Source organism: Heptranchias perlo, chromosome 37, assembly GCF_035084215.1.
Source record: "Heptranchias perlo isolate sHepPer1 chromosome 37, sHepPer1.hap1, whole genome shotgun sequence".
Classification (NCBI taxonomy): Eukaryota; Metazoa; Chordata; class Chondrichthyes; order Hexanchiformes; family Hexanchidae; genus Heptranchias; species Heptranchias perlo.
In genome coordinates this window covers 2,305,102-2,332,838 of record NC_090361.1, presented here as the reverse complement: position 1 = coordinate 2,332,838, position 27,737 = coordinate 2,305,102, and the positions used below count along the sequence as shown (strand labels likewise).

The 27,737-nt window shown below is 49.1% G+C and overlaps 1 protein-coding gene across 1 annotated transcript; it reads right to left on the bottom strand.

Annotated features, from left to right (window-relative positions):
• Positions 1 to 2,091: 2,091 nt before the first annotated feature.
• LOC137304383 (mitochondrial adenyl nucleotide antiporter SLC25A24-like) lies at positions 2,092 to 27,737 on the bottom strand. The gene is made up of 10 exons (XM_067972958.1): positions 27,254 to 27,737; positions 17,448 to 17,574; positions 15,985 to 16,072; positions 14,923 to 15,034; positions 12,848 to 13,006; positions 11,941 to 12,090; positions 9,848 to 9,955; positions 5,863 to 6,030; positions 3,531 to 3,681; positions 2,092 to 2,942 (listed from the first exon to the last, which is right to left on the bottom strand). The coding sequence occupies exons 1-10, from the start codon at positions 27,476 to 27,478 to the stop codon at positions 2,758 to 2,760; spliced, it is 1,473 nt and encodes a 490-aa protein (XP_067829059.1). The 5' UTR covers positions 27,479 to 27,737; the 3' UTR covers positions 2,092 to 2,757.

Sequence of the window (27,737 nt, the reverse complement as noted above, 5' to 3'; positions counted from 1 at the left end):
GAGTGGAAATGAGGAAAGATCTTTTCACCCAGAGGGTGGTGGGGGTCTGGAACTCACTGCCTGAAAGGGTGGTAGAGGCAGAAACCCTCAACTCATTTAAAAAATACCTGGATGTGTACCTGAAGAACTGTGATCTGCAGGGCTATGGACCAAATGCGGGAAAGTGGGATTAGGCTGGGTGGCTCGTTTCTCAGCTGGCGTGGACACAATGGGCCGAATGGCCTCCTTCTGTGCCGTAAATTTTCTATGATTCTATAAAGAACAAGCATACAGTATCCTTGGCTTTATAAACAGAAGCATGGAGTACAAAAGCAAGGAAGTTACGCTAAACCTTTATAAACTCACTGGTTAGGCCTCAGCTGGAGTATTGTGTCTAATTCTGGGCACCAAACTTTAGGAAGGATGTTCAGGCCTTGGAGAGGGTGCAGAGGAGATTTACCAGAATGATACCAGGGGTGGGGGACTTCAGTTACGCCGTGAGACTGGAGAAGCTGGGGTTGTTCTCCTTAGAGCAGAGAACGTTAAGGGGAGATTTAATAGAGGTGTTCAAAATTATGAAGGGTTTTGATAGAGTAAATAAGGAGAAACTGTTTCCACTGGCAGGAGGGTCAGTAACCAGAAGACACAGATTTAAGGTAATTGGCAAAAGAATCAGAGGAGAGATGAGGAGAACTTTTTTTTAACACAGCGAGTTGTTCTGATCTGGAATGCGACGCCTGAAAGGGCGGTGGAAGCAGATTCAATAATAACTTTCAAAAGGAAATTGAATAAATACTTGAAAAGGAGAAATTTGCAGGACCATGGGGAAAGAGCAGGGGAGTGGGATTAATTGGTTAGTTCTTTCAAAGAACCAACCAAGGGACAATGGGCCGAATGGCCTCACATGCTGTATGATTCTATGATACAGCAACTTTCATGACCTCGGGATGTCCCAAAGCGCTTTACAGCCAATTAAGTATTTTTGAAGTGTAGTCACTGTTTGTAATGTAGGAAACGCGGCAGCCAATTTGCGCACAGCAAGATCCCACAAACAGTAATTTGATAATGACCAGATAATCTGTATTAGTGATGTTGGTTGAGGAATAAATATTGGCCCAGGACACCCGGGAGAACTCCCCTGCTCTTCTTCAAATATCACCATGGGATCTTTTATGTCCACCTGAGAGGGCAGATGGGGCCTCTGTTTGTCGTCTCATATGAAAGACAGCACCTCCGACAGTGCAGTCCTGCCTCAGTACTGCAATGTTAAGCTGTCAGCCTAGGTAATGGGCTGAAGTCTCTGGAGTGGGACTTAAACCCATGACCTTTTGACTCCGAGGCAGGGGTGATACTGGTGAGCCACAGCTGACACCGTGATAAAAAAATTTTGAACTGTAAATGCTGAAAATTTGAAAGAAAACCAGAAACTGCCGGGAATACACAGCAGGTCGGACAACATCTGAGAAGAGAAAAGGTAGGTTAATGTTTCCAGTTCTGACAAAAGGTTTGCACATAAAACATTAACTCATTTCCCTCTACAGATGCTGATTGACCTGCTGTGTATTTCCAGCACTTTCTGCCTTAATTCTCCAGCGTCAAAATAATGACATTGAGCGGAGTGTGTAAATGTGTCTCATTGAGTTCGGTGTATGTACAGCATCAGGATTTAATTGTTGGTCTAGGACGGTTATACCCTGTGTATTGTAGCAAACGGAAGCCGAGTCCAATATTTGGTTCCTATCGGCCTCTTATCAGTTTTTTAAAAATGCAATTTTTCACAGTGCCCCTTCTTTGGGTTTCCCACTGTGGCTCACAGACTTTACTTTCCTGCTGCTGTTCATTGTGTGCCTGTAAAAGTGGGGGCAGGGTTATTGCCTTCTGACTGTGCAAAACAGCTCCCCCTCCCCTCCCCGACTGCCTCCTCTCCAGGTCACAGGGATGTTCCCGGTCATGCATTATAAAGTGGGAGTGTGAATCTCATGAAAGAAGTTTGCTGTCCTGGAATGTCTGGCTGGAGGGAGGAGGGTAGAGGTCGTGGAATTCCAGGGGGGTTCATAGCAACTCCACTATTGTGCAGTTCACAGATCAGCATCAGTAAAGAGCAGTGAGGGGTTAAGAGCAAATGAGTTTATTAAATTATTAAAACTATTATTATATACATACAGTGTTTCGACATCACATTCAACAGTAGATATCTCATGCATTAGCAAGTTACCCCGCTGTATTGGCAACATGCAGTGTGAGAAACCATTTCTATTTTAAAGAATGCCTGGTCACCCAAGACCAGTAGGTTCCGAATCCCACTGCCAGTCTGCACTGGTTCCACTGATCTCAGCCAGGACAGCAGTTGAGGAGTCTCCAGTGACCCAGTTCAGTGCTTCTTGTTGCAAAGTGCACCTGAGGTGAGGACTGAATCAAGAATCTGATTCGAGGCCCGAGAAGAGGAGCCCTGTGCAGGGTAAAATCTTCCACCCGCGCCTGCTCTTCAAGGCTCAGGTGAGCCTGGCAATACTCAAGAGTCAAGCCCTGCACTGGGAGGCCGCTCTCCCCCCCGGGGCGAGGCGCTAGGTGGCTGGAGAATTGGACAGCAGAACGTAAAACCGATATGGCAAAGAAATAAAACTGGAGCAGACCATCGAGGATCAGGGAGAACATGCTTTTTCAGTTTTTGCCGGGTATCTATATTTTTCTCGAGTTTTTTTTTTGTTTGGAGAGGGCACAGAAGAAAGAAAAGGACAAAGGGAAGAATCATTCAAAGGACGAGAGTCTTCGCACCAGTTACTTTGAGGTGACGCCCAGGAAAAATTTCATGTACTCGTACACGACATAGCTGATGCTTACGGCAGGCACCACCTTCATGAAGTTGGGCGTGATTCCCCGGTAGAGGCCAAACCAGCCCTCCCCTTGCACTATCTTGTTGAACTGCTGAAGCATGCTCAGCTGAGGCTCGTCTTTAATGACAGCTGGAAAAAGAAAAGATACAGACCTGAAGGTGAGGTTTTTATTTGCCCCCATTATCCCGCCCTCCTGCCAGGCCTCAGTTTGTCACCCACCCAAGCAAGGAGGCGAAGAATAACTCAGTGCAGTAAGTGATTCTCACAGTGTATTATGGTGCATGCAGTGCCATCTGCTCCAGGACACTGCCAGTACCTGCTCCCAGGACACTCGCAGGGCACTGCCGGCACCCGCTCCCAGGGCACTGCCGGCACCCGCTCCCAGGGCACTGCCGGCACCCGCTCCCAGGGCGCTGCCAGTTTGCCAGTTCCCCTCTGCAATGGGCCCCTGGGGGGTGCATGTGGAGCCTGGAACAATCCTCTGCCTTATTGATTTTCTCTCCTCGCTCCCTGTATCGTAACTCTTGGCCTCTGCCGGGCAGCTCATGTCAGCAGCGATCCTCAGGTCAGTAAGTCACTGTGTCGAGGGAGCTGACAAACCCAAGCTGCTATCCCCGAGTGTCCTACATCATCCCTAACAGGGTGTGATCTCGATGCCACGGACGGCGCACAAAGGAAATGCTGCCTGAATCAAAGGGGGGGATCCTGCGCTTTCACCTTGTGCCTGCATCCTGGTCCGCACGAGTGCCAGTGGGTAACTTGCCAGTTGACCGCAGGTACTGGAGATGGTGCCACAGCCGAGAAGGACAAAGACCCCCGGGTCGGCACTGTTCCGCCCATATCTTTGTAAATAACGATTCTTCACAGTCTGACATTGAATGAAAGAAAAATGCATGAATAGGAAGCACTGCACAGGGGAGCGACTGGGAAGGATCTGAAATTCGAGATTACCAGGAGAAGGCAGCGGCTCCCGGTCATCTCATCCACGTCACATGGTGCACATTACATCGTGTCCAACCCACAGTGTCGGCAGTAGGATTTCAGAAAAGCCATAAAGGCGGGAATGTGAAAGAGTGATGGGTTTGCTCACTGGGAAACACCCAATGGGACAGGACAAATGTCGCCGTTCCAAACTTGCGTTGTGCATTTTGAGCTGGTCCCCAGAAGTCCATCACTCATAATGGTGAAAGCAATTTGAGGTGATGAATCAAGTGTGTCACATTACGAATATATGGAACAACAGTAAAGGCAGGGAATGTTATGGGGTATTCAACCACAGGAGGCATCACAATCAGGTCTGATCCAATGTTCCCCCAACATACAAAATTCACACTCGCACACACTCACAAAACACACACACTCACAGACACGTTCACAGACAGACACACTCAGCCAGTGTGAATGGATAGTGATCAGGAGCGTGAATCCTCAATGATGTTTCCCCCTCCCTAGCTCAGGGGCACTGAGGCTGATTATATTATACCACCCCACCTCAGTTGGGATCGTTGAACAAAACAGGACACAATTAAACTGTATAACCATCATTCCCAGAGCCACCAGACAAGACTGGAGCTGGGTTTTGTTATTTTATCTTTTCCCTTTTTTCTGAGTCTCCCAGCCCCTGGTTGGGGAGAGTGGGCCGCAGCTGGTTCCTGGGTGGGGAACTCTGTAACCAGCCGCCAGGAATCACACAGGAGAAATTGGGACTCTCCAATTAATCCCCCCAACTTGCTTCAGAAGCAATTGACCTTCTCTGGACACCGGCCTGTGATAGCTGAGGTTGGATACCTGCCTTCTGAGACGGCCTCTGATGACAGTGAGTGAATAAAGTCTACCTGTGATCTCATTAATGGGATTCCAGGACTTTTACCAGTATTTTCAGCCATCATATTCCATATATCCATCTGTTTCTCCATCGAAACAACAACTCAGTGACCTTGTCTTTAATGCACGTGGGAACTGCCAGTCCAGAGCTTTGGTGAGACCATATCTGGAGTATTGTGCACAGTTTTGGTCTCCTTATCTAAAGAAGAGGTGGTGCAACAAAGGTTCACTAGATTCATTCCTGGGATGAGAGGGTGCGGAGAGATTGAGTAGAATGGGCCTAAATTCTCTGGAGTTTAGAAGAATGAGAGGTGATCTCATTGAAACATATAAGATTCTGAGGGGGCTTGACAGGGTAGATGCTGAGAGGTTGTTTCCCCTGGCTGGAGAGTCTAGAACTAGGGGACATAGTCTCAGGATAAGGGGTCGGCCATTCAAGACTGAGATGAGGAGGAATTTCTTCACTCAGAGGGTTGTGAATCTTTGGAATTCTCTACCCCAGAGGGCTGTGGACGCTGAGTCGTTGAGTATATTCAAGGCTGAGATGGATAGATTTTTGGATTCTAGGGGAATCAAGGGATATGGGGATGGGGCAGGAAAGTGGAGTTGAGGTCGAAGATCAGCCATGATCTGATTGAATAGTGGAGCAGTTTCGAGGGGCTGAATGGCCTCCTCCTGCTCCTATTTCTTATGTTCTAATTCTCCACAAATCAGAACCACTGGTTTATCATTTCTGAATAAAGCAAACTCCATGACATAAAATTATTTGTCTAGTCTTTGTGGAAGGTGGGGGGAGAGATGAGGTCCTGTGATTTGATCCTCTTCCCACTAACCTGAGTCCAACCATCCGCACTTTACCCCAAATCACGGCAGGGAAATGGCTCTTCAACTAATCCCTGCAACCCGGAAAGATACTGCGTGATATTAGCCAATTAACTTGCAGAGAGGCTCCATTACATCCCTTGGTCTGCACAGGCATCAGCCCGTCCATTTTAAAGGGGTTAATGTCTCTGCTGAAACAGTGTGAAAGGAATGTTATCCGGGCTTCAGTTAGTGTTCGTCTGCTAACATTCCCAACAATCGTCCTTGGATAAAATCTCTGCAGTGTAAGTGTGTTCACCGAGCATCAAATATACTCAGTAATCGGAGGAAGATCTCACACTTGTGATCATGGGTCACTCAAGGAAATCTCATAAAAATCACAGTATTTCTTTTTGAGACTTACTTCATAGACGGCAAGGTCGATGCCAGCGTAAGGAATGATGCCGATAATGTTTGGGAGATACCCTTTGAAAAAGGAGCGCAGGCCTTCCTTCTTGAGCATATTCTGAACGCAGTCAAAGATCCCCATGTACTGGCCGCTCTTTCCCAGGCCCAGCCTGGTCTTCAGTATCTAAACAAATAATCCAATAGGGAATTCAGGAGAAACATCTTTACCCAGGGAGTGGTGAGAATGTGGAACTCGCTCCCACAAGGAGTGGTTGAGGTGAATAGCAGAGATGCATTTAAGGGGAAGCTGGATAAACACATGAGGGAGAAAGGAATAGAAGGATATGTTTATTGGGTGAGATTAAGAGGGGTGGGAGGAGGCTGTCGTGGAGCATAAACACCAGCATTGACCTGTTGGGCCGAATGGCCTGTTTCTGTGCTGTACATTCTATGTACTTCCATGTAAACAAGCAAGGGTATCCAGTGAGAACGTGGGGTTTCTCAGTGTGTGGCGATAACAGGACATTCAGGGTTGGAGGGAATCTTGGAATGAATAACAGACATGAGATCAAGAAAGAAGGAAAGACTTGCATTTCTATAGCACCTTTCACGACCTTTTCAGTCTTTACGGTAGAGGACACTAAGAATATCCCAACACTGGACAAACAGGGGGCTCTAGTGGGGGAGGAGCTAAATACGATTAAAATCACTAAGGAATTGGTACTCAGTAAATTAATGGGACTCGAGGCGGATAAATCCCCTGGACCTGATGGCTTACATCCTAGGGTCTTGAGGGAAGTGGCAGTAGGGATTGTGGATGCTTTGGTAATAATTTTCCAAAATTCTCTGGACTCGGCAAAGGTCCCGGCAGATTGGAAAACTGCCAATGTAACACCCTTATTTAAAAAGGGTAGCAGGCAGAAGGCTGGAAATTATAGACCAGTTAGCTTAACATCTGTGGTGGGTAAAATTTTGGAGTCTATTATTAAGGAGACAGTAGCAGAACATTTGGATAAACATAATTTAATAGGACAAAGTCAGCATGGCTTTACAAAGGGGAAGTCATGTCTGACAAATTTGCTTGAGTTCTTTGAGGATATAACGTACAGGGTGGATAAAGGGGAACCAGTGGACGTAGTGTATTTGGACTGCCAGAAGGCATTCGACAAGGTGCCACATAAAAGATTATTGCTCAAGATAAAGAATCACTGGATTGGGGGTAATATTCTGGCATGGGTGGAGGATTGGTTATCTAACAGGAAGCAGAGAGTTGGGATAAATGGTACATTCTCGGACTGGCAACCTGTAGCCAGTGGTGTTCCGCAGGGGTCGGTGCTGGGTCCCCAACTCTTTACAATCTATATTAACGATTTGGAGGAGGGGACCGAGTGTAACATATCAAAGTTTGCAGATGATACAAAGATGGGAGGGAAAGTAGAGAGTGAGGAGGACATAAAAAAACCTACAAGGGGATATAGACAGGCTGGGTGAGTGGGCGGAGATTTGGCAGATGCAATACAATATTGGAAAATGTGAGGTTATGCACTTTGGCAGGAAAAATCAGAGAGCAAGTTATTATCTTAATGGCGAGCAACTGGAAAGTACTGCAGTACAAAGGGATCTGGGGGTCATAGTGCAAGAAAATCAAAAAGTTAGTTTGCAGGTGCAGCAGGTGATCAAGAATTCCAACGGAATGTTGGCTTTTATTGCTCGGGGGATAGAATATAAAAACAGGGAGGTATTGCTGCAGTTATATAAGGTATTGGTGAGACCGCACCTGGAATACTGCATACAGTTTTGGTGTCCATACTTAAGAAAAGACATACTTGCTCTCGAGGCAGTACAAAGAAGGTTCACTCGGTTAATCCCGGGGATGAGGGGGTGGACATATGAGGAGAGGTTGAGTAGATTGGGACTCTACTCATTGGAGTTCAGAAGAATGAGAGGCGATCTTATTGAAACATATAAGATTGTGAAGGGGCTTGATCGGGTGGATGCGGTAAGGATGTTCCCAAGGATGGGTGAAACTAGAATTAGGGGGCATAATCTTAGAATAAGGGGCTGCTCTTTCAAAACTGAGATGAGGAGAAACTTCTTCACTCAGAGGGTAGTAGGTCTGTGGAATTTGCTGCCCCAGGAAGCTGTGGAAGCTTCATCATTAAATAAATTTAAAACAGAAATAGACAGTTTCCTAGAAGTAAAGGGAATTAGGGGTTACGGGGAGCGGGCAGGAAATTGGACATGAATTTAGATTTGAGGTTAGGATCAGATCAGCCATGATCTTATGAATGGCGGAGCAGGCTCGAGGGGCCGATTGGCCTACTCCTGCTCCTATTTCTTATGTTCTTATGTTCTCAGGACCTCCCAAAGCACTTCACAGCAAACAAAGTACTTTTTGAAGTGTAGTCAATGTTGTAATGTCGGAAACACGGCAGCCAATTTTCGCACAGCAAGATCCCACAAACAGCAATGAGATAAATGATCAGGATGTGGAGATGCCGGTGATGGACTGGGGTTGACAATTGTAAACAATTTTACAACACCAAGTTATAGTCCAGCAATTTTATTTTAAATTCACAAGCTTTCGGAGGCTACCTCCTTCCTCAGGTGAACGATGTGGAAATTTTTCCACATCGTTCACCTGAGGAAGGAGGTAGCCTCCGAAAGCTTGTGAATTTAAAATAAAATTGCTGGACTATAACTTGGTGTTGTAAAATTGTTTACAATAAATGATCAGATAATCTGTTTTTTAAGTGATGTTGGTTGAGGGATAAATATTGGCCAGGACACCCAGGAGAACTCCCCTGCTCTTCTTCAAATAGTGCCATGGGATCTTTGACATCCACCTGAGAAGGCAGATAGGGCCTCGGTTTAACATCTCATCTGAAAGATTGCACCGCCGACAGTGCAGCACTCCCTCGGTACTGACCCGCCGACAGTGCAGCGCTCCCTCGGTACTGACCCTCCGACAGTGCAGCACTCCCTCGGTACTGACCCTCCGACAGTGCAGCACTCCCTCGGTACTGACCCTCCGACAGTGCAGCGCTCCCTCGGTACTGACCCTCCGACAGTGCAGCGCTCCCTCGGTACTGACCCGCCGACAGTGCAGCGCTCCCTCGGTACTGACCCGCCGACAGTGCAGCGCTCCCTCGGTACTGACCCGCCGACAGTGCAGCGCTCCCTCGGTACTGACCCTCCGACAGTGCAGCGCTCCCTCGGTACTGACCCTCCGACAGTGCAGCACTCCCTCGGTACTGACCCTCCGACAGTGCAGCACTCCCTCGGTACTGCACTGGAGTGTCAGCCTAACCTTTTCCATTATAATTTCCTGCGGTCCACATTCATAATGGGAACTGCCATGTAAACTCGTCACACTGTAATTACACCCTCCCCCAGTGGAATTGTTGCAGCGCTACCACTGGTGAGAGGGTGTAACTGTAGCATGACACGTTTACATAGGCAGTTCCCATTTTCAATGTGCACATAGGAATTTATAATGGAAATTTAAATATAAGGACACAATGTATGATTTCAAAATGCAGACAGATTAACATCTGCATGTCCTGGTCCAATTATCCCCTGCGCACTAACCCCACTTCACCTCAAAACTCACTTGGTCTTAACTCCCCATAGGCATTGCCATTGGAAGAACGAGCTGTAGTTTTAATTTTAGCCCCATCTCTTTATCTTGAATTTTTAATCTTGCTTTAGTTTTAGTTTTCAGAAGAAATTTAGTTCTGTTTTGGTTCAGTGTCTAAAAAAAACAACACTTTTACCAACTATTCATTTCAGTAGAGGTACAAATCAGCCATGATCTGATTGAATCGCGGAACAGGCTCGAGGGGCTGAATGGCCAACTCCTGTTCCTATGTGGTCAACTACAGCGCTGCTGGTAATGTGCAATATGGTGTCTCTCTGTCAGGTTAATGCTGCACCAGGAGTGAGTGATGGAGACACAGGAGGCTGTGTAAGATCCATCAGGCACCGTACGAACTGCTTACCTCCATTGGATAGATTAGGGTCTGACTTGTGACACCAGCAAGGGACCCTGCGACAAACCGCTCGTGCATTTCGAGTGTGCTGTGGGTGTCCAGAAAGATCTTTTTATACTGTTCAAAATTTTAAAAACAAAGACTTAGCAACAGAATATCACAGTGTCTTTTAATAACAAATTTAATCATTGGATATATACTTGAAAAGGAAAAATTTGCAGGGCTGTGGGGAAAGAGCAGGTGGAGTGGGACTAATTGGATAGCTCTTTCAAAGAGCCGGCACTGGCATGATGGGCCGAATGGCCTCCTTCTGTGCTGTATTATTGATTGAAACGTAACTTGTTTAAACTCTGCATACTGATGATGTGATTAGCAGAACTGATCGGGAGCAATCACTCATTGACATACACCTCTGTAAAACTGTAATCACCACGACATCCTGGCTTCCGAGCTGGGCCCAGTAATACAGGGGACAGGATGCATGGGGCAGCTCCCTGTGGCACTGCCCAGGTGTGGGCAAGCAGAGCGGAAAGTTCTCCGGTTCAATCACTGCCCTGTGCTGGGTTAGTTGGCCTGCACAGGTAGCAACGGGAGCACTAACATTGGCCTCAGTTTCCTAAGGATGGAGGAAAAAGATGAATCAGGATTCCTGCTACTAATTGGGGTTCATTGACCATCCCTGGATAGTGGACATGCTGTGTGAGGAGAGGTTCGGGCTGGGCAGCCAATGTTCTCCCATCATGGTCAAATAGCCCACCAGCAGCCTTTCTGTCGGCCCACAGGTGAAAGCTGAACCAAGGGAGGGGTTGTTGGCAGATGTGAAATGAACCCAACGAGAGTCACCACCTTCAGAAGAGGGGACGGAAGAGGGAGGAAGACCGACAATCGCCCCCTAATCCCGCTCCACCTCCCCGTGATTTACACTTTTAATTTGCTGTCGGCATCAGACAACCTTCAGCGTGACTCTTCGCAACGTGACAACACCGAGGGGGACGCAAGCCCGCGCCCCCCCCCCCCCCCCAATCTGTGACACAGGTCAGGGGGTGGGAATTCCCACACGGAATAGCAGAGATGGGAAGCAAAGCCGGGAATGCTGGAAATGAGAAATTAAACAAAGGTGGCTGGAAATGTCCAGCTGGTCAGCTCGAGGCTGAAGCAGAAAGATGGGCGAATGCAATGGACGGGAAGTCCAGAAGCAACTGCTCAGTCTCCCTGTCAGGCGCTGACCAACCTCCTGCTCTGTGCTAGTTGTTTACTATCAGTGTAAAAGTTAAACTTTAGACAGTCTGACAAATCCACTTTGATGCAGAAAACCTCTTGCCTGCAGAAATAAAGGGACACTGCGACAACGAGGGACACTGCGACAACGAGGGACACTGCGACAACGAGGGACACTGCGACAACGAGGGACACTGCGACAACGAGGGACAGGGAGCGATTACAGGCACTTCACTGTGTTCCAGTCTCGAGAGAGTGAGCTCCACATATAACTCTTAGGGTCTGCTGTAGGGGCTTCCGTCGTGTAGTGGGTTTTGTCACTGGACTCGTAACTCAGAAATCGTGAGTTCAAATCCCACCGCGGCAGTTTGAGAATTTGAATCCAGTTTTTAAAAATCTGGAAATAAAAAGCTGTATCAGTAAAAGTCACCGTGAAGCTGTAAAAGGACCACTCCCTCAGTACCACAAGGAGTAGTCGAGGCGAATAGCATAGATGCATTTAAGGGGAAGCTGGATAAACACATGTGGGAGAAAGTAAGGTGGGAGGAGGCTCGTGTGGAGCATAAACGCCGACATAGTCCTGTTGGGCCGAATGGCCTGTTTCTGTGCTGTGAAATTCTATGCACTGCACTGGGAGTGTCAGCCTGGATTTTGTGCTCAAGTCTCTGGAGCGGGACTTTAACCCTGGGCCATAGCTGACACCTTAAATTACACTGCTACGCGCACAGCATCTCCCTAAATGAACGATCACCTTTGTTTACAATATTTTGGAATACATTTATATGAAAATCAAGGGTCGCCTTGAGGAGAAATCACTCAGCGTGCCCCTCTCCTCCCCTTTCCCCATCTCTCCCTCCTCTCCCCCTCCCCCTTGAAGCTGGTACCTGTTCGTAAGCCATAAACTTGATGCCGGTCTCTGGAGTGATTTTCAGGACATTCATCCCATTGCCCCGCCACAGCGACAAATAACCTCCTTCTCGCACCATCATCATCCACACCCCGTACAGGTTTAACTTGTGCTTGTGCGCAAAGACCTGGAGGAGAGAGTAAGGGACCAATGTTCACCGAGGCCTCCTGTGCATTCGATGAAAACATTTTCTCATTCTGGAGGGAGTGGTTCGAATGTGGTGGAGGATGTGAGTTCATGCCAGGGTTAGCCTGACGGTGCATTCCCCATCCCACCTGCAGAGTCACAGGGCCAGGTCAGGGAGAAAGTCAAGGAGCCAGCTCACACTCACCGGCCCCAGCTCACAAACTCAAACTCACTCTCACCAGGTGTGGATCACACTCACCGGCCCCAGCTCACACTCACCGGCCCCAGCTCACACTCACCGGCCCCAGCTCACCAACTCAAACTCACTCTCACCAGGTGTGGATCACACTCACCTGCTCGAGATCACACTCACCAGCTCCAGCTCACACTCACTCGCTCCAGCTCACACTCACTAGCTCCAGCTCACACTCACCAACAAGTCTCTGGAGTGTCCCTTGAACCCACAACCTTCTGACTCGAGGCGAGAGTGATGCCCATTGAATCATGACGGACGCTGAGACACAAATAGTCGGGCAACACACAGCAGTGAGGAACAGTCACTAGGTGAGGTGCTGACTGATGCTCCCTGAACCCTGAACCCTGGGATTCAGCCCTCCGGGGGGCCGGGGGGGGGTGGGTGGGGTGGGGAGAGAAAACTGGGGTCAAATAAAATGCCGGGTCAGGCCACAGCCCTCTGGGGGACACCAGAGGAACTGCCCATTCTCTTGTTACCTTTACAGTCAATGACTGCACTTCACCTGCATGTAGATTTTGAGCCGGTCGAGGGGGGCGGTGCAGGTTCGTGACACTGCACCGGCCATCGCTCCCGCCAGTAACTGCCTCCACCAGGTCCCACTCAGCCTCTCCGTCTCCGAGAACTCATCCACGATCGTCAAGGATTCTCCGATGTCCAGGAACTGCAACCCAAGGTAAGCAAGACTTTAGGGAAAGGCACCGTTTTATTTTCCTGAAAGGGGTTTGGGGCCAATTTCCTTGAAGCTTCCGTAACTTTGTCGGAAGTGCAACAGAAACCAGTTACTCCCGGATAACGGAACCTGGTGACAGTGGCCATCATTTACGTGTGTGAGCCATGCTGATGAGTGTGAACAGCCTATTTCCACAACAGGGACAGAGCCTGTCCTGGCCTCACAAGCACTCATGAACTTCCAGCAAAGGGATCACTGCACAGCAAACAGGACTGGGAGTCCCAGCCGATTCCCTCCCTGACCCAGGGTCACTGAGGCCAGATTTAGTAACTCATCACCGCTCGACTGAAACCATTTACCTACAAGAGGACGTTAGGAATTACTAGATGAGAAAGAACATAAGAAATAGGAGCAGGAGGGGGCCATACGACCCCTCGAACCTGCTCCACCATTCAATAAGATCATGGCTGATCTTCAACCTCAACTCCACTCACCCGCCCTATCCTCATATCCGTTAGTGTCCAAAAATCTAAAGACCATGGTCCATCTAGTTCACCTTCCACCATCCTGGTAGTCGTGTGATATGATGGTCATGGAGTTAATGACTAATCAGAGCAATCAATATCCGTCAATTAGTCTCCAACAGACCCAGACATGAGGCGAGGAAAACCCCCAGTGGGGGAGAGCTTTGGGAACCAGAGGTCCAAAGTCTCCTGTACCTCCCGAGTCTGTTACACTCACCACACGTCATGTCTCAAATTACTCGTATACTGGATCCCAAAATGTTATTTTCTGAAAGATTTCTATCTCATTTGAATGAATCAATACTAACTGCTTCTATGGTAGCATGTTCCATAATTTTACCCCCCTGTCCTCTGGTTCTACTCAGTAAACATCCGGAGTCAAACTTTGGGCTTTCTTAATCTGAGTGCCTCACAGTCCCGGGTACTGACTGCACCCAGAACCAGGAAAGTGAAGGGTCCTTTTATTTTATTAAAACTTGTACAAGATGTTTATTTTTAAATCATCTGTTTCCCCCCTCCCCACCCCCCTTTATGCCCTCACACCAATCAAAATACACGACAGTGCAGGCTGAGAAATCCCCCGTGGGCAAAACTCTGGGATTAGCCAATAAAGGGGTTTGCTTGCAATAGTAGAAATGAGTTGGTCGCTTTCTCTCCAGAAACACCAGGGCCAAGAACAGATGTAGACCAGCACTAAGTGTCCGCATCGTTCTAAAGTTCAGCTAATATTGGCACTGTTTATTGTTCATTGAAGAAGACAGAATGTGCCAAATGGGCCAAACATCCCAATCAAGTCCAACCCTGGTACAAGATGTCCCCATGAGCTGGAGGTCAGTGATGTTGAGAAGCGGAGAAGGGTTGTTCAGAGCTGTCGAGTGCGAGGATGCAGCTTCACCCCCTCCCCCACATCCCCCCTCCCCCACATCCCCCATCCCCCATCACTGCCAACTCCTCCTGTGGGATAGGCTGGATGGGGGGGGGGGGAATGGGCAGAATCTGATGGGAGATGAGTTATCATCAGATCACTGTCACACATCGCTTGGCAACTGTCCAAATTGGATATCGGCAGAGGCCTGGGACCGAGCAGCCGTTCCCGTCTTAGAGACAAGAACCCAATGCCTACAACAACCGGGCAGAAAACGGAGAGACTCCTGAGCTGAGTTTAAGTGTCTTAATTTGTGCCCAAATCCAGTTACTGCCTCTGATACAGGCCTCCCTCATCTGATTCCAGGGAGCTGTTTCACTGACACGTAAAGTGAGATTCCATACGGTCAGCGCTGTGCGACTTGAAAGGGTCGAGTGAGCAGAACCAAAGTCCTGTCCCAGAGGTGACTGGGTCAGTGAGCGGGCAATGCTTTGTGACACCATCGGTGTTGGACTCACCGTCGAGTGTTTCCAGTACTGTACAATCTCCTCCACATTGGTTAATGGGTTAAAGATGAAATGGTCTCGAAACTCAGTCCAGTCCACTGTGATTGTTCCATCCTTGTCCATGCTGGGATAGAGGAGAAATCAGCGTCAGTTCTGGAGTCAGACACTGTACATTCCCACCTCACACAATTGCTGCTCACTTATTTTTCTTCGGGTACGTTAACATCCTTCCCACCTGACCCTCCCAGATCTCTTCCTTTACTGGACTGCCTCAGGCTGTGCACCAACACCAGCCGTGGGAGCTGGGCAACAGCAGACTGTTCATAGAAAGCACATCACACAGGGACAGCAGTGGAGGTTACAATTGGCCTCAGTGCCCCAGGGCTAGGCAGAGGAATGAGGTCAGCCGGGGTTACCTGCTCCTGATCTCTGCCCAGTAACAGGTGATGGAAAGTGTCTGGGTCTCGGGTTAAAGCAGAGCCCCCCCGGCACAGTCCAAAATCCCACCAACACTCATGGACTTCAAGGTGTGGCTTAAGTGTCAGCTGTGGCTCGTGGGTAACTCTCACGCCTCTGAGTCAGAAGGTTGTTGGTTCAAGCCCCCACTCCAGACACTTGAACACGTAATCTAGGCTGACACTCCCAGTGCAGCACTGAGGGAGTGCTGCATTGTTGGAGGTGCCGTCTCAGGATGAGATGTTAAACCGAGGCCCCGTCTGCCCTCTCAGGTGGACGCAAGTGATCCCGTGGCACTATTGAAAGACGAGCAGGTGAGTTCTCCCCGATATCCTGGCCAATATTTATCCCTCAACCAACACCATTGGTCATTTGTACCCCATTGTTGTTTGTGGAACCTTGCTGTGCACAAACTGGCTGCTCACTTTTGCAAGTTCTTTCTTTCCCATGAAGGATGATTACTTGGGTGAGTCACTCTAAGGGGGGGTTGCTGGTGGCAACTGTTCCCCAATAACAGCCACCATTGTCCTGAGAGGAGGAGCGGGAGAATAAATTTGCCTTTGCAGAAAAATAAACTCACTGGACAAACAAACGCCGACCGACCGGGATGCGACTCACCTCAGGAGGATCTTCTCAGCTTGTTGTAGAGTGATGGAGATCCCGAGGCTGGACAGAGTCTGCTGAATCTCAAAGGCGTCGATCTCACCTGATCCGAGGCACAGGAGCAGCAATCGAGAGAGAGACCAGATTAGGCCAAACATGGGAAAGTGTTTCCATCCATTGCAGAAGACTCTGCCCTGTCCCATTGAACTTCTTCAACTGTGTGCCCGTCACTGACACACTTTGAGGTTGAGGGCGGGAGGGCAAAGTCGGACAACAAGAGGCCAGGATAAATACAGGCCCATTCGGCCCATCTTACCTCCCCTATCATCTCATCCAAAGGTTTTCCTTTCTCCCTCTCCTCCAAATGGAAATCTATTCCAAGTGTTTATTACACTTTGCAGGAAGAAGAACATAAGAAATAGGAGCAGGAGTAGGCCAATCGGCCCCTCGAGCCTGCTCCGCCATTCAATAAGATCATGGCTGATCTGATCCTAACCTCAAATCTGAATTCATGTCCAATTTCCTGCCCGCTCCCCGTAACCCCTAATTCCCTTTACTTTTTGGAAACTGTCTATTTCTGTTTTAAATTTATTTAATGATGTAGCTTCCACAGCTTCCTGGGGCAGCAAATTCCACAGACCTACTACCCTCTGAGTGAAGAAGTTTCTCCTCATCTCAGTTTTGAAAGAGCAGCCCCTTATTCTAAGATTATGCCCCCCAGTTCTAGTTTCACCCATCCTTGGGAACATCCTTACCGCATCCACCCGATCAAGCCCCTGACAGTCAATGCTGGGCCGTACTCTTTGATCTGCTGACATGGTTTGTCATGAAGTAGTGACTATCTTTTCACCTCTGGGGCCCGGTTTCTACTGCATCCCAGTCTGGCCTGGTGGTCAGCAGAGCTAAAATTCTCATCTCCCTCTGGACTCAGTTTCCACTCCCTCCACTACCGGCGCACCGTGGCTGCAGTGTGTACGATCTATAGGATGCACTGGGGCAACTCACCAAGGTCACTTCAACATCACCTCAAGCCCTCCCCGGAGCCTCTACCACCGAGAACGACAAGAGCAGCATCGTCATGGGAACACCATCACCTCCAAGTTCCCCTCCATCCCAACTTGGACACATATCGGCCGTTCCTTCATCGTCGCTGGGTCAAAATCCTGGAATTCCCAACCTAACAGCACTGTGGGAGAACCTTCACCACACGGACTGCAGCGGTTCAAGAAGGCGGCTCACCACCACCTTCTCAAGGGCAATTAGGGGATGGGCAATAAATGCCGGCCTCGCCGGAGACGCCCACATCCCCATGAATGAATTTTTAGAAAAGGGGTTTGAGAGTGGAAGCAGGTTCAATAGCAACTTTCAAAAGGAAATTGGATAAATACTTGAAAAAGAAATATTTGCAGGGCTCTGGGGAAAGGGCAGGGAGTGGGACTAATGGGACAGCTCTCAGGGGAATGGTTCGTCATAAATACCGTCATTGTTCTGGTCGAGACTCTTGAACATCAGCTTCAGTTTTTTCTCGTGTTGCCGCAGATACTCGATGAACTCCGCCAGGTCCAGCTGACCATCGTGATTGGTGTCACCCGCTCGCAGGATTTCCTGAAAGACGAGAGCAGAAATAAGGAAAGAATGAAAAAAGTTGCGTTCATCTGACCTCTGAGGAGTGTCCCAGAGCGTTTCACGTACAGCGAGTTAGTCTGAGGCGCTGTGACTGTTGGTCGGTGGACAATGGGGGTCAGATATCCTCTCACCTGCCTGGTGCTTTGGTTAGTGCAACGCACCGGCCATATTTATGGGAAACATTCTTCGAAAGACCAGTAAGGTCTCCTGTGGCGTTGTGATGGAGTTTGAAGCATGTGTCGCTGGTGAGATGGAGCTGTGTTTAACCGGTCCCTTTAAGGCCAATGCTCAGGTAACCCTGTGCTGAAGTGGTCTAAATACATCCAAAGGTCAATTGGAGATTAATTATTCTTGTTATGGTCCGGACTCAATCCTCTCCTCGTTTCTCAACATCTCCATCTCATCTCAAGATCAGAAAACAGCAGGAAATAACTTCCTTTCTCCCTCTTTTTCTATATTTATATAAATATTTTTACGGTTATTCAGTTGCTGCTTTCTGGAAGTGAAAGTTGCTGTAAAAACTTTCATAGACTAAATGTTCTCCTCTCCTGCAGGTATTGACTCCTCCTGGGGTTCAGTTCCCCTGATACCCTGAGTCCATCACCCCAATGGCAGTGAGGACAGCAGGTTCCCTCCTGGTGCTCACCTTCCATCCGCCCGCTCATCGTTCACTATTCCCACCACTACAACGTGAAGTTTGAGTCAAGGTCTCATTCCCCTCCCCTCTCTGGATGGACCATTTCCTCCCTCCTCGCTCGTTCTTTCACCAGCCCCACTACCCCCTGCCCCACTACCCCCTGCCGGTTTCCCTTGGTAACCCCATCAGATGCAACACCTCTCGTTCCCCTCTATCCCAACACCATAGTCCAGGGCAGCACCCCTGCGAGACAACAATCTGCATGTGCATTCTCCAGTCTAGTGCAGCCTCTGCTCACAGTGCAGTCTCCACAACACCGGCGAGACCCAGCACAGATTGCGGGACCTCTCTATTCTGTTTTAAGTGTGATCCTCTCTGCCCTACCCGTTCGCACTCTGACACCAATCTTAATGTCCATCAGATGAGGAGTATGTCACCTCTCCCTTGACCACTCTGCTGCCCACTGGTCTGAACGTTAACTTCAGCCACTTCAGACCGTGGCGCTCTCCCCCGTTTACCTGCCTGTTTCTCTTATTCTCTCCGTTCCCTTTCACTTTGAGATTCTTTCACTCTCTGCCTTTCCAAGGCCTTTTCCACCGCCTGGCTGAGTTTGAACATCAGAAGTAGGAGCAGGAGTCGGCCATCTGGCCCCTTGAGCCTGCTCCGCCATTCAATCAGATAATGGCTGATCTTCGACCTCAACTCCACTTTCCCGCCCGATCCCCATATCCCTTGATTCCTACCAATCTCAGCCTTGAATATATTCAACGACTCAGCATCCACAGCCCTCTGGGGTAGAGAATTCCAAAGATTCACAACCCTCTGAGTGAAGAAATTTTTCCTCATCTTGGTCCTAAATGGCCGACCCCTTATCCTGAGGCCATGCCCCCTAGTCCTAGACTCTCCAGCCGGGGAAACAGCCTCTCAGCATCTACCCTGCTCAGAATTTTAAACGTTTCAATGAGATCACCGCTCATTCTTCTTGTACATCATCCAGCAGCCAGATTCTTATCGCCATGAATGGGATAAATAGTCAGCAGATCTCACTTTTGATTTTCCCTGTTGTTTGTAAAAGCTTCAAGTTCTGACCAAGGCTCCACACCATTAATCTTTTCTCCTTTAAGATGTTGAGGTCCAGTTGTGAATTTCCAGCATTTTCTGCTTTAATTTCAGATTTCCAGTTTTATTTTAACTTCACACATAACAACAGTCACTGCTCTTTAAAGGAATTAATTGGCTGTGAAGCACTTTACAGAAACAGACAAGGTGCAATTATAAATGCAAATTATTGTTTTCTCGGTCGGTGCAGAACAGTTCCAAACGCTTTTACTGAAAGAGCCACCTGAGGGAGCCCTCGCTTTATTATTAAAATACATTGTGGCCGTCCGTTAATCTGAAATTTGCCCTCACCCGTTTGACACTGCATTTATGACACACAAAGATCACTCCATTTATCATACATTACACACGAAGACCTTCCCCCTTTGATAATCTGATTGATATATTCTAGAGTCCGAAGGACGATGGAGGGCAGTCGGGCTGCCAATGATATGGAACAGTACCTGTAGAGGTGGGAAGACTGGCAGTGGAATGATGGAGAGGGAGAGGGAGAGGGACAGAACGGCGGGCAGAGAGGGAGAGGGACAGAACGGCGGGCAGAGAGGAGAAACCCGAGTCGTGGGCTCGAGTCCGATCACCAGTTCATGCTGGATTTGCACCCACTCACATCTTAACAGTGTTAAAATTGAGTCTTGACTTCGACATCACTGTCAATTACCACCTCAGTTTCCGTTTCTTTCGCTGTTTTTTGATTTTTTCGCCTCGTCCACATCAAGTTTTAACAGAGAAACATAGAAAATAGGAGCAAGTGTAGGCCATTCGGCCCTTCGGGCCTGCTCCGCCATTCAAAATGATCATGGCTGATCGTCTAACTCAGTACCCTGTTCCCGCTTTTTCCCCATAGCCCTTAATCCCTTTAGCATTAAGAAATATAACTATTTTTAAAATGTCTCCTGCTTTTTCTTCTTGTCTTTTGCATATTTTTCCTTTTATTTCCAATTATTTTCCAGTCTCTTTTCTTTTGTTCTTTTTGCAATCATTATCGACCAAGTCCAAGTCATTGGAGTCCAGGTCATCAAACAGATTCAGCCCCAACCCAGGGCCTGTGCACATAAACCAGACTCACTCCAGTGCAGGACTGTGTGATGCCCCCCATGGTTAACACTCCAGTGCAGGACTGTGTGATGCCCCCCATGGTTAACACTCCAGTGCAGGACTGTGTGATGCCCCCCATGGTTAACACTCCAGTGCAGGACTGTGTGATGCCCCCCATGGTTAACACTCCAGTGCAGGACTGAGTGATGCCCTGAGTAACCAGTTCGGGTGTATTTTCGGGATCCCGGGCAGGATTTTTCTGGAGTTACTCCAGGTCCGAGTCCTCTCACCTGTGGGATTCCCTCCTGCAGTGCAGGGGCTGTATAATGGGGTCTGCTAAATATATGAAGGGCATCTGATAACAGCAGGTAAACCGGGGGAATATCACCTCATGTGTCTCCCCCGTTTATACCTGTGCATTTCTGGTGACCAGAATTGCTACTTAAGGATTAAAGAGCTGCTTTAGCCCATGTGATCGATTGGAAAGGCTTGGGAGGGGGAGTTGGTGAGGAGGGGGAGAGGGGAGACGGGGAGAGGGGAGACGGGGAGAGGGGAGAGGGGGAGACGGGAGATCCTTCCCTGAGCCAAATTCCAGCATCGTGAAAAATCCCTCCCCTCCCCCGAAGCCAGTGTTTGAGGACAGGGAATTCTCCCAGGGAATTCTTGGCCAAAGCGGATTAATTAGCCAGCGCATCATGTTGCCATTCGTGGAAACCTGCTGTGTATAAAACGGTTCCCATGTTTGTCTGCATGGTAAGGTAGTTGGCTGTCAGATGGCCCGTCGCTGCGATAAGGCGCTTTGTAAACTAAGCTGCTTTCTCAGGCCTCGCAAACTGACAGATGTTGGGATGTGGGTGACTGACTTCACGCTGCCGTTACCCCTGTGACCGCAGTTATACTGCCTGCCCAGTTGGTGAGGGCGGCCTCTCACACTGTGTGTAACATCCCCTGACATTTAAAAACATCAACAATGCCTCAGAGCAGGGGGCGGTGAAATTGTTGGCATTTCAGTCAGCGACTGGTAAGAGCTAAACTAAAAGTGGATGTAAAGTGATTCCCCCCTCTGCCACTGTCACTCCGCCAATCGCTGGGATTACAAACCACACTTGGATCTTCAACATCAATTCGTTCCAGAGACTTGGGGAGGAATTTTAACCCCCTGACGACAGGCCGGAGGGGGTCTGTTTGTGTGGGGTCGGCGGGGGGGGTTTAAAATTTTAAAATTGAGTCATGCGACCCCAACCCACTGCCGACGCAACTGCTGAGGTTTCTCCGGCGGGCGATTTGCGTGTCTGTGTATTGCTCTCGAGCAGCGAGACGCCTCATTGTAATATTGAAATCAGGCTACCACAGTGCAGTCGGAAGCCTGATTTAAATTTGACAGCTGACCAGCTACCCAGGGCTCATAGGAACAGGAGTAGGCCATTCAGCCCCTCGTGCCTGCTCCGCCATTTGATAAGATCATGGCTGATCTGTGATCTAACTCCATATACCTGCCTTTGGCCCATATCCCTTAATACCTTTGGTTGCCAAAAAGCTATCTATCTCAGATTTAAATTTAGCAATTGAGCTAGTATCAATTGCCGTTTGCGGAAGAGAGTTCCAAACTTCTACCACCCTTTGTGTGTAGAAATGTTTGCTAATCTCGCTCCTGAAAGGTCTGGCTCTAATTTTTAGACTGTGCCCCCTACTCCTAGAATCCCCAACCAGCGGAAATAGTTTCTCTCGATCCACCCTATCTGTTCCCCTTAATATCTTATAAACTTCGATCAGATCACCCCTTAACCTTCGAAACTCCAGAGAATACAACCCCAATTTGTGTAATCTCTCCTCGTAACTTAACCCTTGAAGTCTGGGTATCAGTCCGGGCTCGGGAAACTCAGCAGCGAAATGGAGATATGAACAGCCGGATCCGGCAGGTAAGTGCTTTCTCCAGCACAGCTTGTGGGCCAGGAGGAGCAGGAGTGCTCCCCCCCGCCCCCACCCCGAGCCCCCTAAAGCACTCCTGCGATCCCAAACCTTCTGCCCCGCGATCTTTCCCAGCTGCAGCCTTCTACCGCAGGCTTTCTCGCCCACCAGCCTCTCAAACCGTCCGGCTGGCGGGCGGGAGACGAAGCAAAAAAAAAATGCTAAGGAGGTCGCGGGGCAGAAGGCTCAGGGTCGCGGATTTGGGGGTTGGCCAATCGCGGCAGAGGATTTGCTGGAGGGGCCGGGAGAAGCACTCCAGCTCGATCCCCAGGATTTCCAGGATCCCCCCACCCAGCCTCCCCGTAAATATCAGGGCTGTACTGCCCCTTCCTCGGAAACTCTGCGCACCCCCCTCACCGGTGTTCTAAATTGGATGGCCTGGTGGTGAAGGATAGAATTCTAGAGCTTGGTCTTCAGTTGCTTCCAAGCCTCTATTCACAGAGCTCCACATTTACACTCACACCAAACCCGAGATCAGCTCTCTTATAAATGGATACAAGAGAGTTCCCAATTGATGCTCACCACCTGAATACAATTAACACTAAATCGCATGGATACAATTAACAACCGGCTCCCACAGACACATTCATTTCAGCAGTTCACTCAAGGTCTAACCAGAGCAAAATGCAGGTGCACACCCGGCCCCGGTGGGGAGCTCTCTCGCTCGCTTCTGAGTCAGAAGGTCGTGGGTTCAAGTCCCCACTCCAGAAACCTGAGCCCATATCCAGGCCAACACCCCCAGTGCAGTACTGAGGGAGTGCTGCACTGTTGGAGGTGCCGTCTTTTGGATGAGATGTCGAGGAATTCTCGCCTATGTCCTGCCCCACAAGTGGCAGCCATTTTTTGCACAGCAAGGTCCCATAAGAACATAAGAAGCAGGACTAGGCCATTCGGCCCCTCGAGCCTGCTCCACCATTCAATCAGATCATGGCTGATCTTTGGCCTCAACTCCACTTTCCCGCCCGATCCCCATATCCCTTGATTCCCCTAGAGTCCAAAAATCTATTGATCTCAGCCTTGACTATGCTCAACAAATGAGCATCCACAGCCCTTTGGTGTAGAGAATTCCAAAGATTCACAACCGTCTCAGCGAAGAAATTCCTCCTCATCTCAGTCTTAAATGGCCAACCCCTTATTCCGAGACGATGGCCCCTAGTTCTGGACTCGCCAACCAGGGGAAACAACCTCTCAGCATCTACCCAGTCAAGCCCCCTCAGAATCTTATATGTTTCAATGAGATCACCTCTCATTCTTCTAAATTCTAGTGTATAGGTCCCATTCTACTCAATCTCTCCTCATAGGACAACACTCTCATTCCAGGAATCAATCTAGTGAACCTTTGTTGCACCGCCATAAGGCAAGTATATCCTTCCTGAGATAAGAAGACCAAAGCTTGTACGCAGTACTCCAGGTGTGGTCTCATCAAAGCCCTGTACAATTGGAGTGAGACTTCCTTACTCTTGTACTCCAACCTCCTTGCAATAAAGGCCAACATGCCATTTGCATTCCTAATTGCTTGCTGTACCTGCATGTTAACTTCTTGTGTTTCTTGTACGAGGACACCCAAGTCTCTCTGAACACCAACATTTAATAGTTTCTCACCATTTAAAAAATATTCTGTTTTTCTATTCTTCCCACCAAATTATACTCCATCTGGCACCTTCTTGCCCGTTTATTTAACCTGTCTATATCCCTTTGCCGACACTTTGTATCCTCCTCACATCTTACTTTCCCACCTACCTTTGTATCATCAGCAAACTTGGATAATATTATTAATGAGGAATAAACATTGGCCAGGGTACTGGGGAGAATTCCACTGTTCTTCGAATAGTCATGGGATCTTTTTCATCCAACTCAAAGATGACAGACAAGACAAGGCAAGGCCCATTCTGCAGCACTCCCTCAGTACCGCAATGGGAGTGTCAGCCTGGCTATTTATTCTCAAGTCGCTGGAGTGGGACTCGAACCCACAGTCTTCTGACTCAGAGGCGAGTTACCCACTGAGCCACAGTGTGACTGTGGTAACAACCCCCATGTGTCACACGGTGTCTGTAATCTCTTCTCCAGGCCTCCGGTCTGTGCTGTTCGCCGATCCGAACCATGGGCAGCCACTGAGGTCACAATCAGCCTGAGCCTCCCTCGGATATTGAAGGGAAATCAAACATTAGCTGCTGCCCCTAATCGCCACCCAGTGGCCCCAATTGGAAAGCGAGCTGCTGGAGACAGGGACCCTCTTCCGTGTGACGTCCTGGACAGTTGCCAACATTCCATGTCTCGGCTCACTCGGGAAAGAGACCAGAAGGGCCCAGTAACCACAGAACATGATCCCAGGGAGAATCCAACATCTCCAGGGAGGAGAGCAGAGGATAGGGGCCAAAAGAAAGATTACTTTGCTGATAGTCAAATTCTCTCTAGTGGAGAGAGTGGGTGTGACAGGGGGTGAGCACAGTGAGATGATGGTTGTAAACTCTCTCCACTGATCTGCTTTGTGTCCAAAGCGATTGCTTCTCTCACCAGAGTCTCCATCCTGGGAGTGGAGTCCCACCAATTTGAGCTGATCCTGTGCTTGGAAATTAAACATCGCTTTACACTTTAATTTAAGGGGGAGTCTCGTTGTCTGTTAAAGCTGCTCCCAGTATATGAGCTGAGGGAGTCTGTTCTGTGTCGAGCAGACCTCAGGTTAACACCCAGAGTAATAACATGAGCAAAACCCTAATCCTAAACCGATTACTGTAATATGTTATTAACATTGTTGATCTGTTGAAAGGACACCAGCTGAGGGGTCAGGGCAATAATGCAGCATGTGGATGATACACACATCCCAGTATTACCCAGCCAGCCCAGGGTTCACAGTGTGCAACAAAACCTGGGTCTCTTTAGAAAGTTAGACCCTGAATAAAACTTTTCTAGCAGCCAGTGATTACATGAAAGAAACATAACATCTACTGGATTGGCTGGAGAAAATGCTTCCGAGTAAAAGGCACCGACTGTCCCAGCACTGACTGTGTGTATAACAGGACTGAGTGTCCCAGCACTGACTGTGTGTATAACAGGACTGAGTGTCCCAGCACTGACTGTGTGTATAACAGGACCGAGAGTCCCAGCACTGACTGTGTGTACAACAGGACTGAGTGTCCCAGCACTGACTGTGTGTACAACAGGACTGAGTGTCCCAGCACTGACTGTGTGTATAACAGGACTGAGTGTCCCAGCACTGACTGTGTGTATAACAGGACCAAGAGTCCCAGCACTGACTGTGTGTACAACAGGACTGAGTGTCCCAGCACTGACTGTGTGTGTAACAGGACCGAGTGATCCAGCACTGACAGTGTGTATAACAGGACTGAGTGACCCAGCACTGACTGTGTGTATAACAGGACTGAGTGTCCCCGCACTGACTGTGTGTATAACAGGACTGAGTGTCCCCGCACTGACTGTGTGTATAACAGGACTGAGTGTCCCGCACTGACTGTGTGTATAACAGGACTGAGTGTCCCCGCACTGACTGTGTGTATAACAGGACTGAGTGTCCCCGCACTGACAGTGTGTATAACAGGACGGAGAGTCCCAGCACTGACTGTGTGTATAACAGGACTGAGTGACCCAGCACTGACTGTGTGTGTAACAGGACCGAGTGATCCAGCACTGACAGTGTGTATAACAGGACTGAGTGACCCAGCACTGGCTGTGTGTATAACAGGACTGAGAGTCCCAGCACTGGCTGTGTGTATAACAGGACTGAGTGACCCAGCACTGACTGTGTGTATAACAGGACTGAGTGACCCAGCACTGACTGTGTGTACAACAGGACTGAGTGACCCAGCACTGGGTGTCCCAGCACTGACTGTGTGTATAACAGGACTGAGTGTCCCAGCACTGACTGTGTGTATAACAGGACTGAGTGACCCAGCACTGGCTGTGTGTATAACAGGACTGAGTGTCCCAGCACTGACTGTGTGTACAACAGGACTGAGTGACCCAGCACTGGGTGTCCCAGCACTGACTGTGTGTATAACAGGACTGAGTGTCCCAGCACTGACTGTGTGTATAACAGGACTGAGTGACCCAGCACTGGCTGTGTGTACAACAGGACTGAGTGACCCAGCACTGGGTGTCCCAGCACTGACTGTGTGTATAACAGGACTGAGTGTCCCAGCACTGACTGTGTGTACAACAGGACTGAGTGACCCAGCACTGACTGTGTGTATAACAGGACTGAGTGACCCAGCACTGGGTGTCCCAGCACTGACTGTGTGTACAACAGGACTGAGTGACCCAGCACTGGCTGTGTGTATAACAGGACTGAGTGACCCAGCACTGGCTGTGTGTATAACAGGACTGAGTGACCCAGCACTGGCTGTGTGTATAACAGGACTGAGTGACCCAGCACTGGCTGTGTGTATAACAGGACTGAGTGACCCAGCACTGGGTGTCCCAGCACTGACTGTGTGTATAACAGGACTGAGTGACCCAGCACTGAAAGAGAGATAGAGAGAGAAAAAGAGAAACAGAGGGAGAGAGATCTTGAAGCTAAGTGTGCTTCATGTCTCTGAGAGACCTGTTAGTGAAGGTTTACGTTCTGTCAGTTGTCGGGGGAACCAATGTGTGTCACACCTTAGTACCGGTTTCTGATACCAGCTCAGATTATTTACTCCCTGAGAGAAACCGATCCGCTGGTGTGAGTGTTTGATGGGACAAGACCCCCGGTGTGTGGTCGCACCTCCCCACTTACTCTCAAACACCGTGTGAAACAGCCTGTGTGTGAACAAGCTCCTGACTCTGGCCCTGATGGTGTGAGAGGGAAGGGGAGCCCAGGGAGCTGGAAAGATTCACTCGATCCTCTTGGGTGTGTTCAGATCCCGGGAGGAGGAACAGAAGATGAACTGAAATATACTGTGCCTGCTCGGTATCAGCTCTCATCAACATGCCCATGGATCTCAGGCCTTCCCCCAGCTCGGTCATGTCCACACGCCCATCCCGGTTGGTATCAAATTGCTGGAAGAGCTCAGCCCATTTCCTCTCCCTCTCGGGGTCTCGATCCTCCGCTCCGACACCCTCCGCAGACGTGACTCTCCACCTCCACAGAGCTTTCCCCATGTCCGCAGGTTCCGACTGACTACACATTCGCTCCCCACACACGGCACATCGTCCCGGCCACCAAGGCAGCTGTGAGCTTTCGCAGAAAGTGCAGATCACCAGAAAGGGGCGAGGGAGGTCGCAGGTCGCTCTGACCCCGAACAGACATGATCAGGGGGCTGCTGTTACAGCCCGACCCCGTCTGACCAGCACTCGCCCCCCTCCCCAAAGCAAACGACCGTCTGCAACAATCACCGGCGGTGAACGGAGGAGGAAGCTGCTGGTGTCGAGTTGAAACACCAGGGAG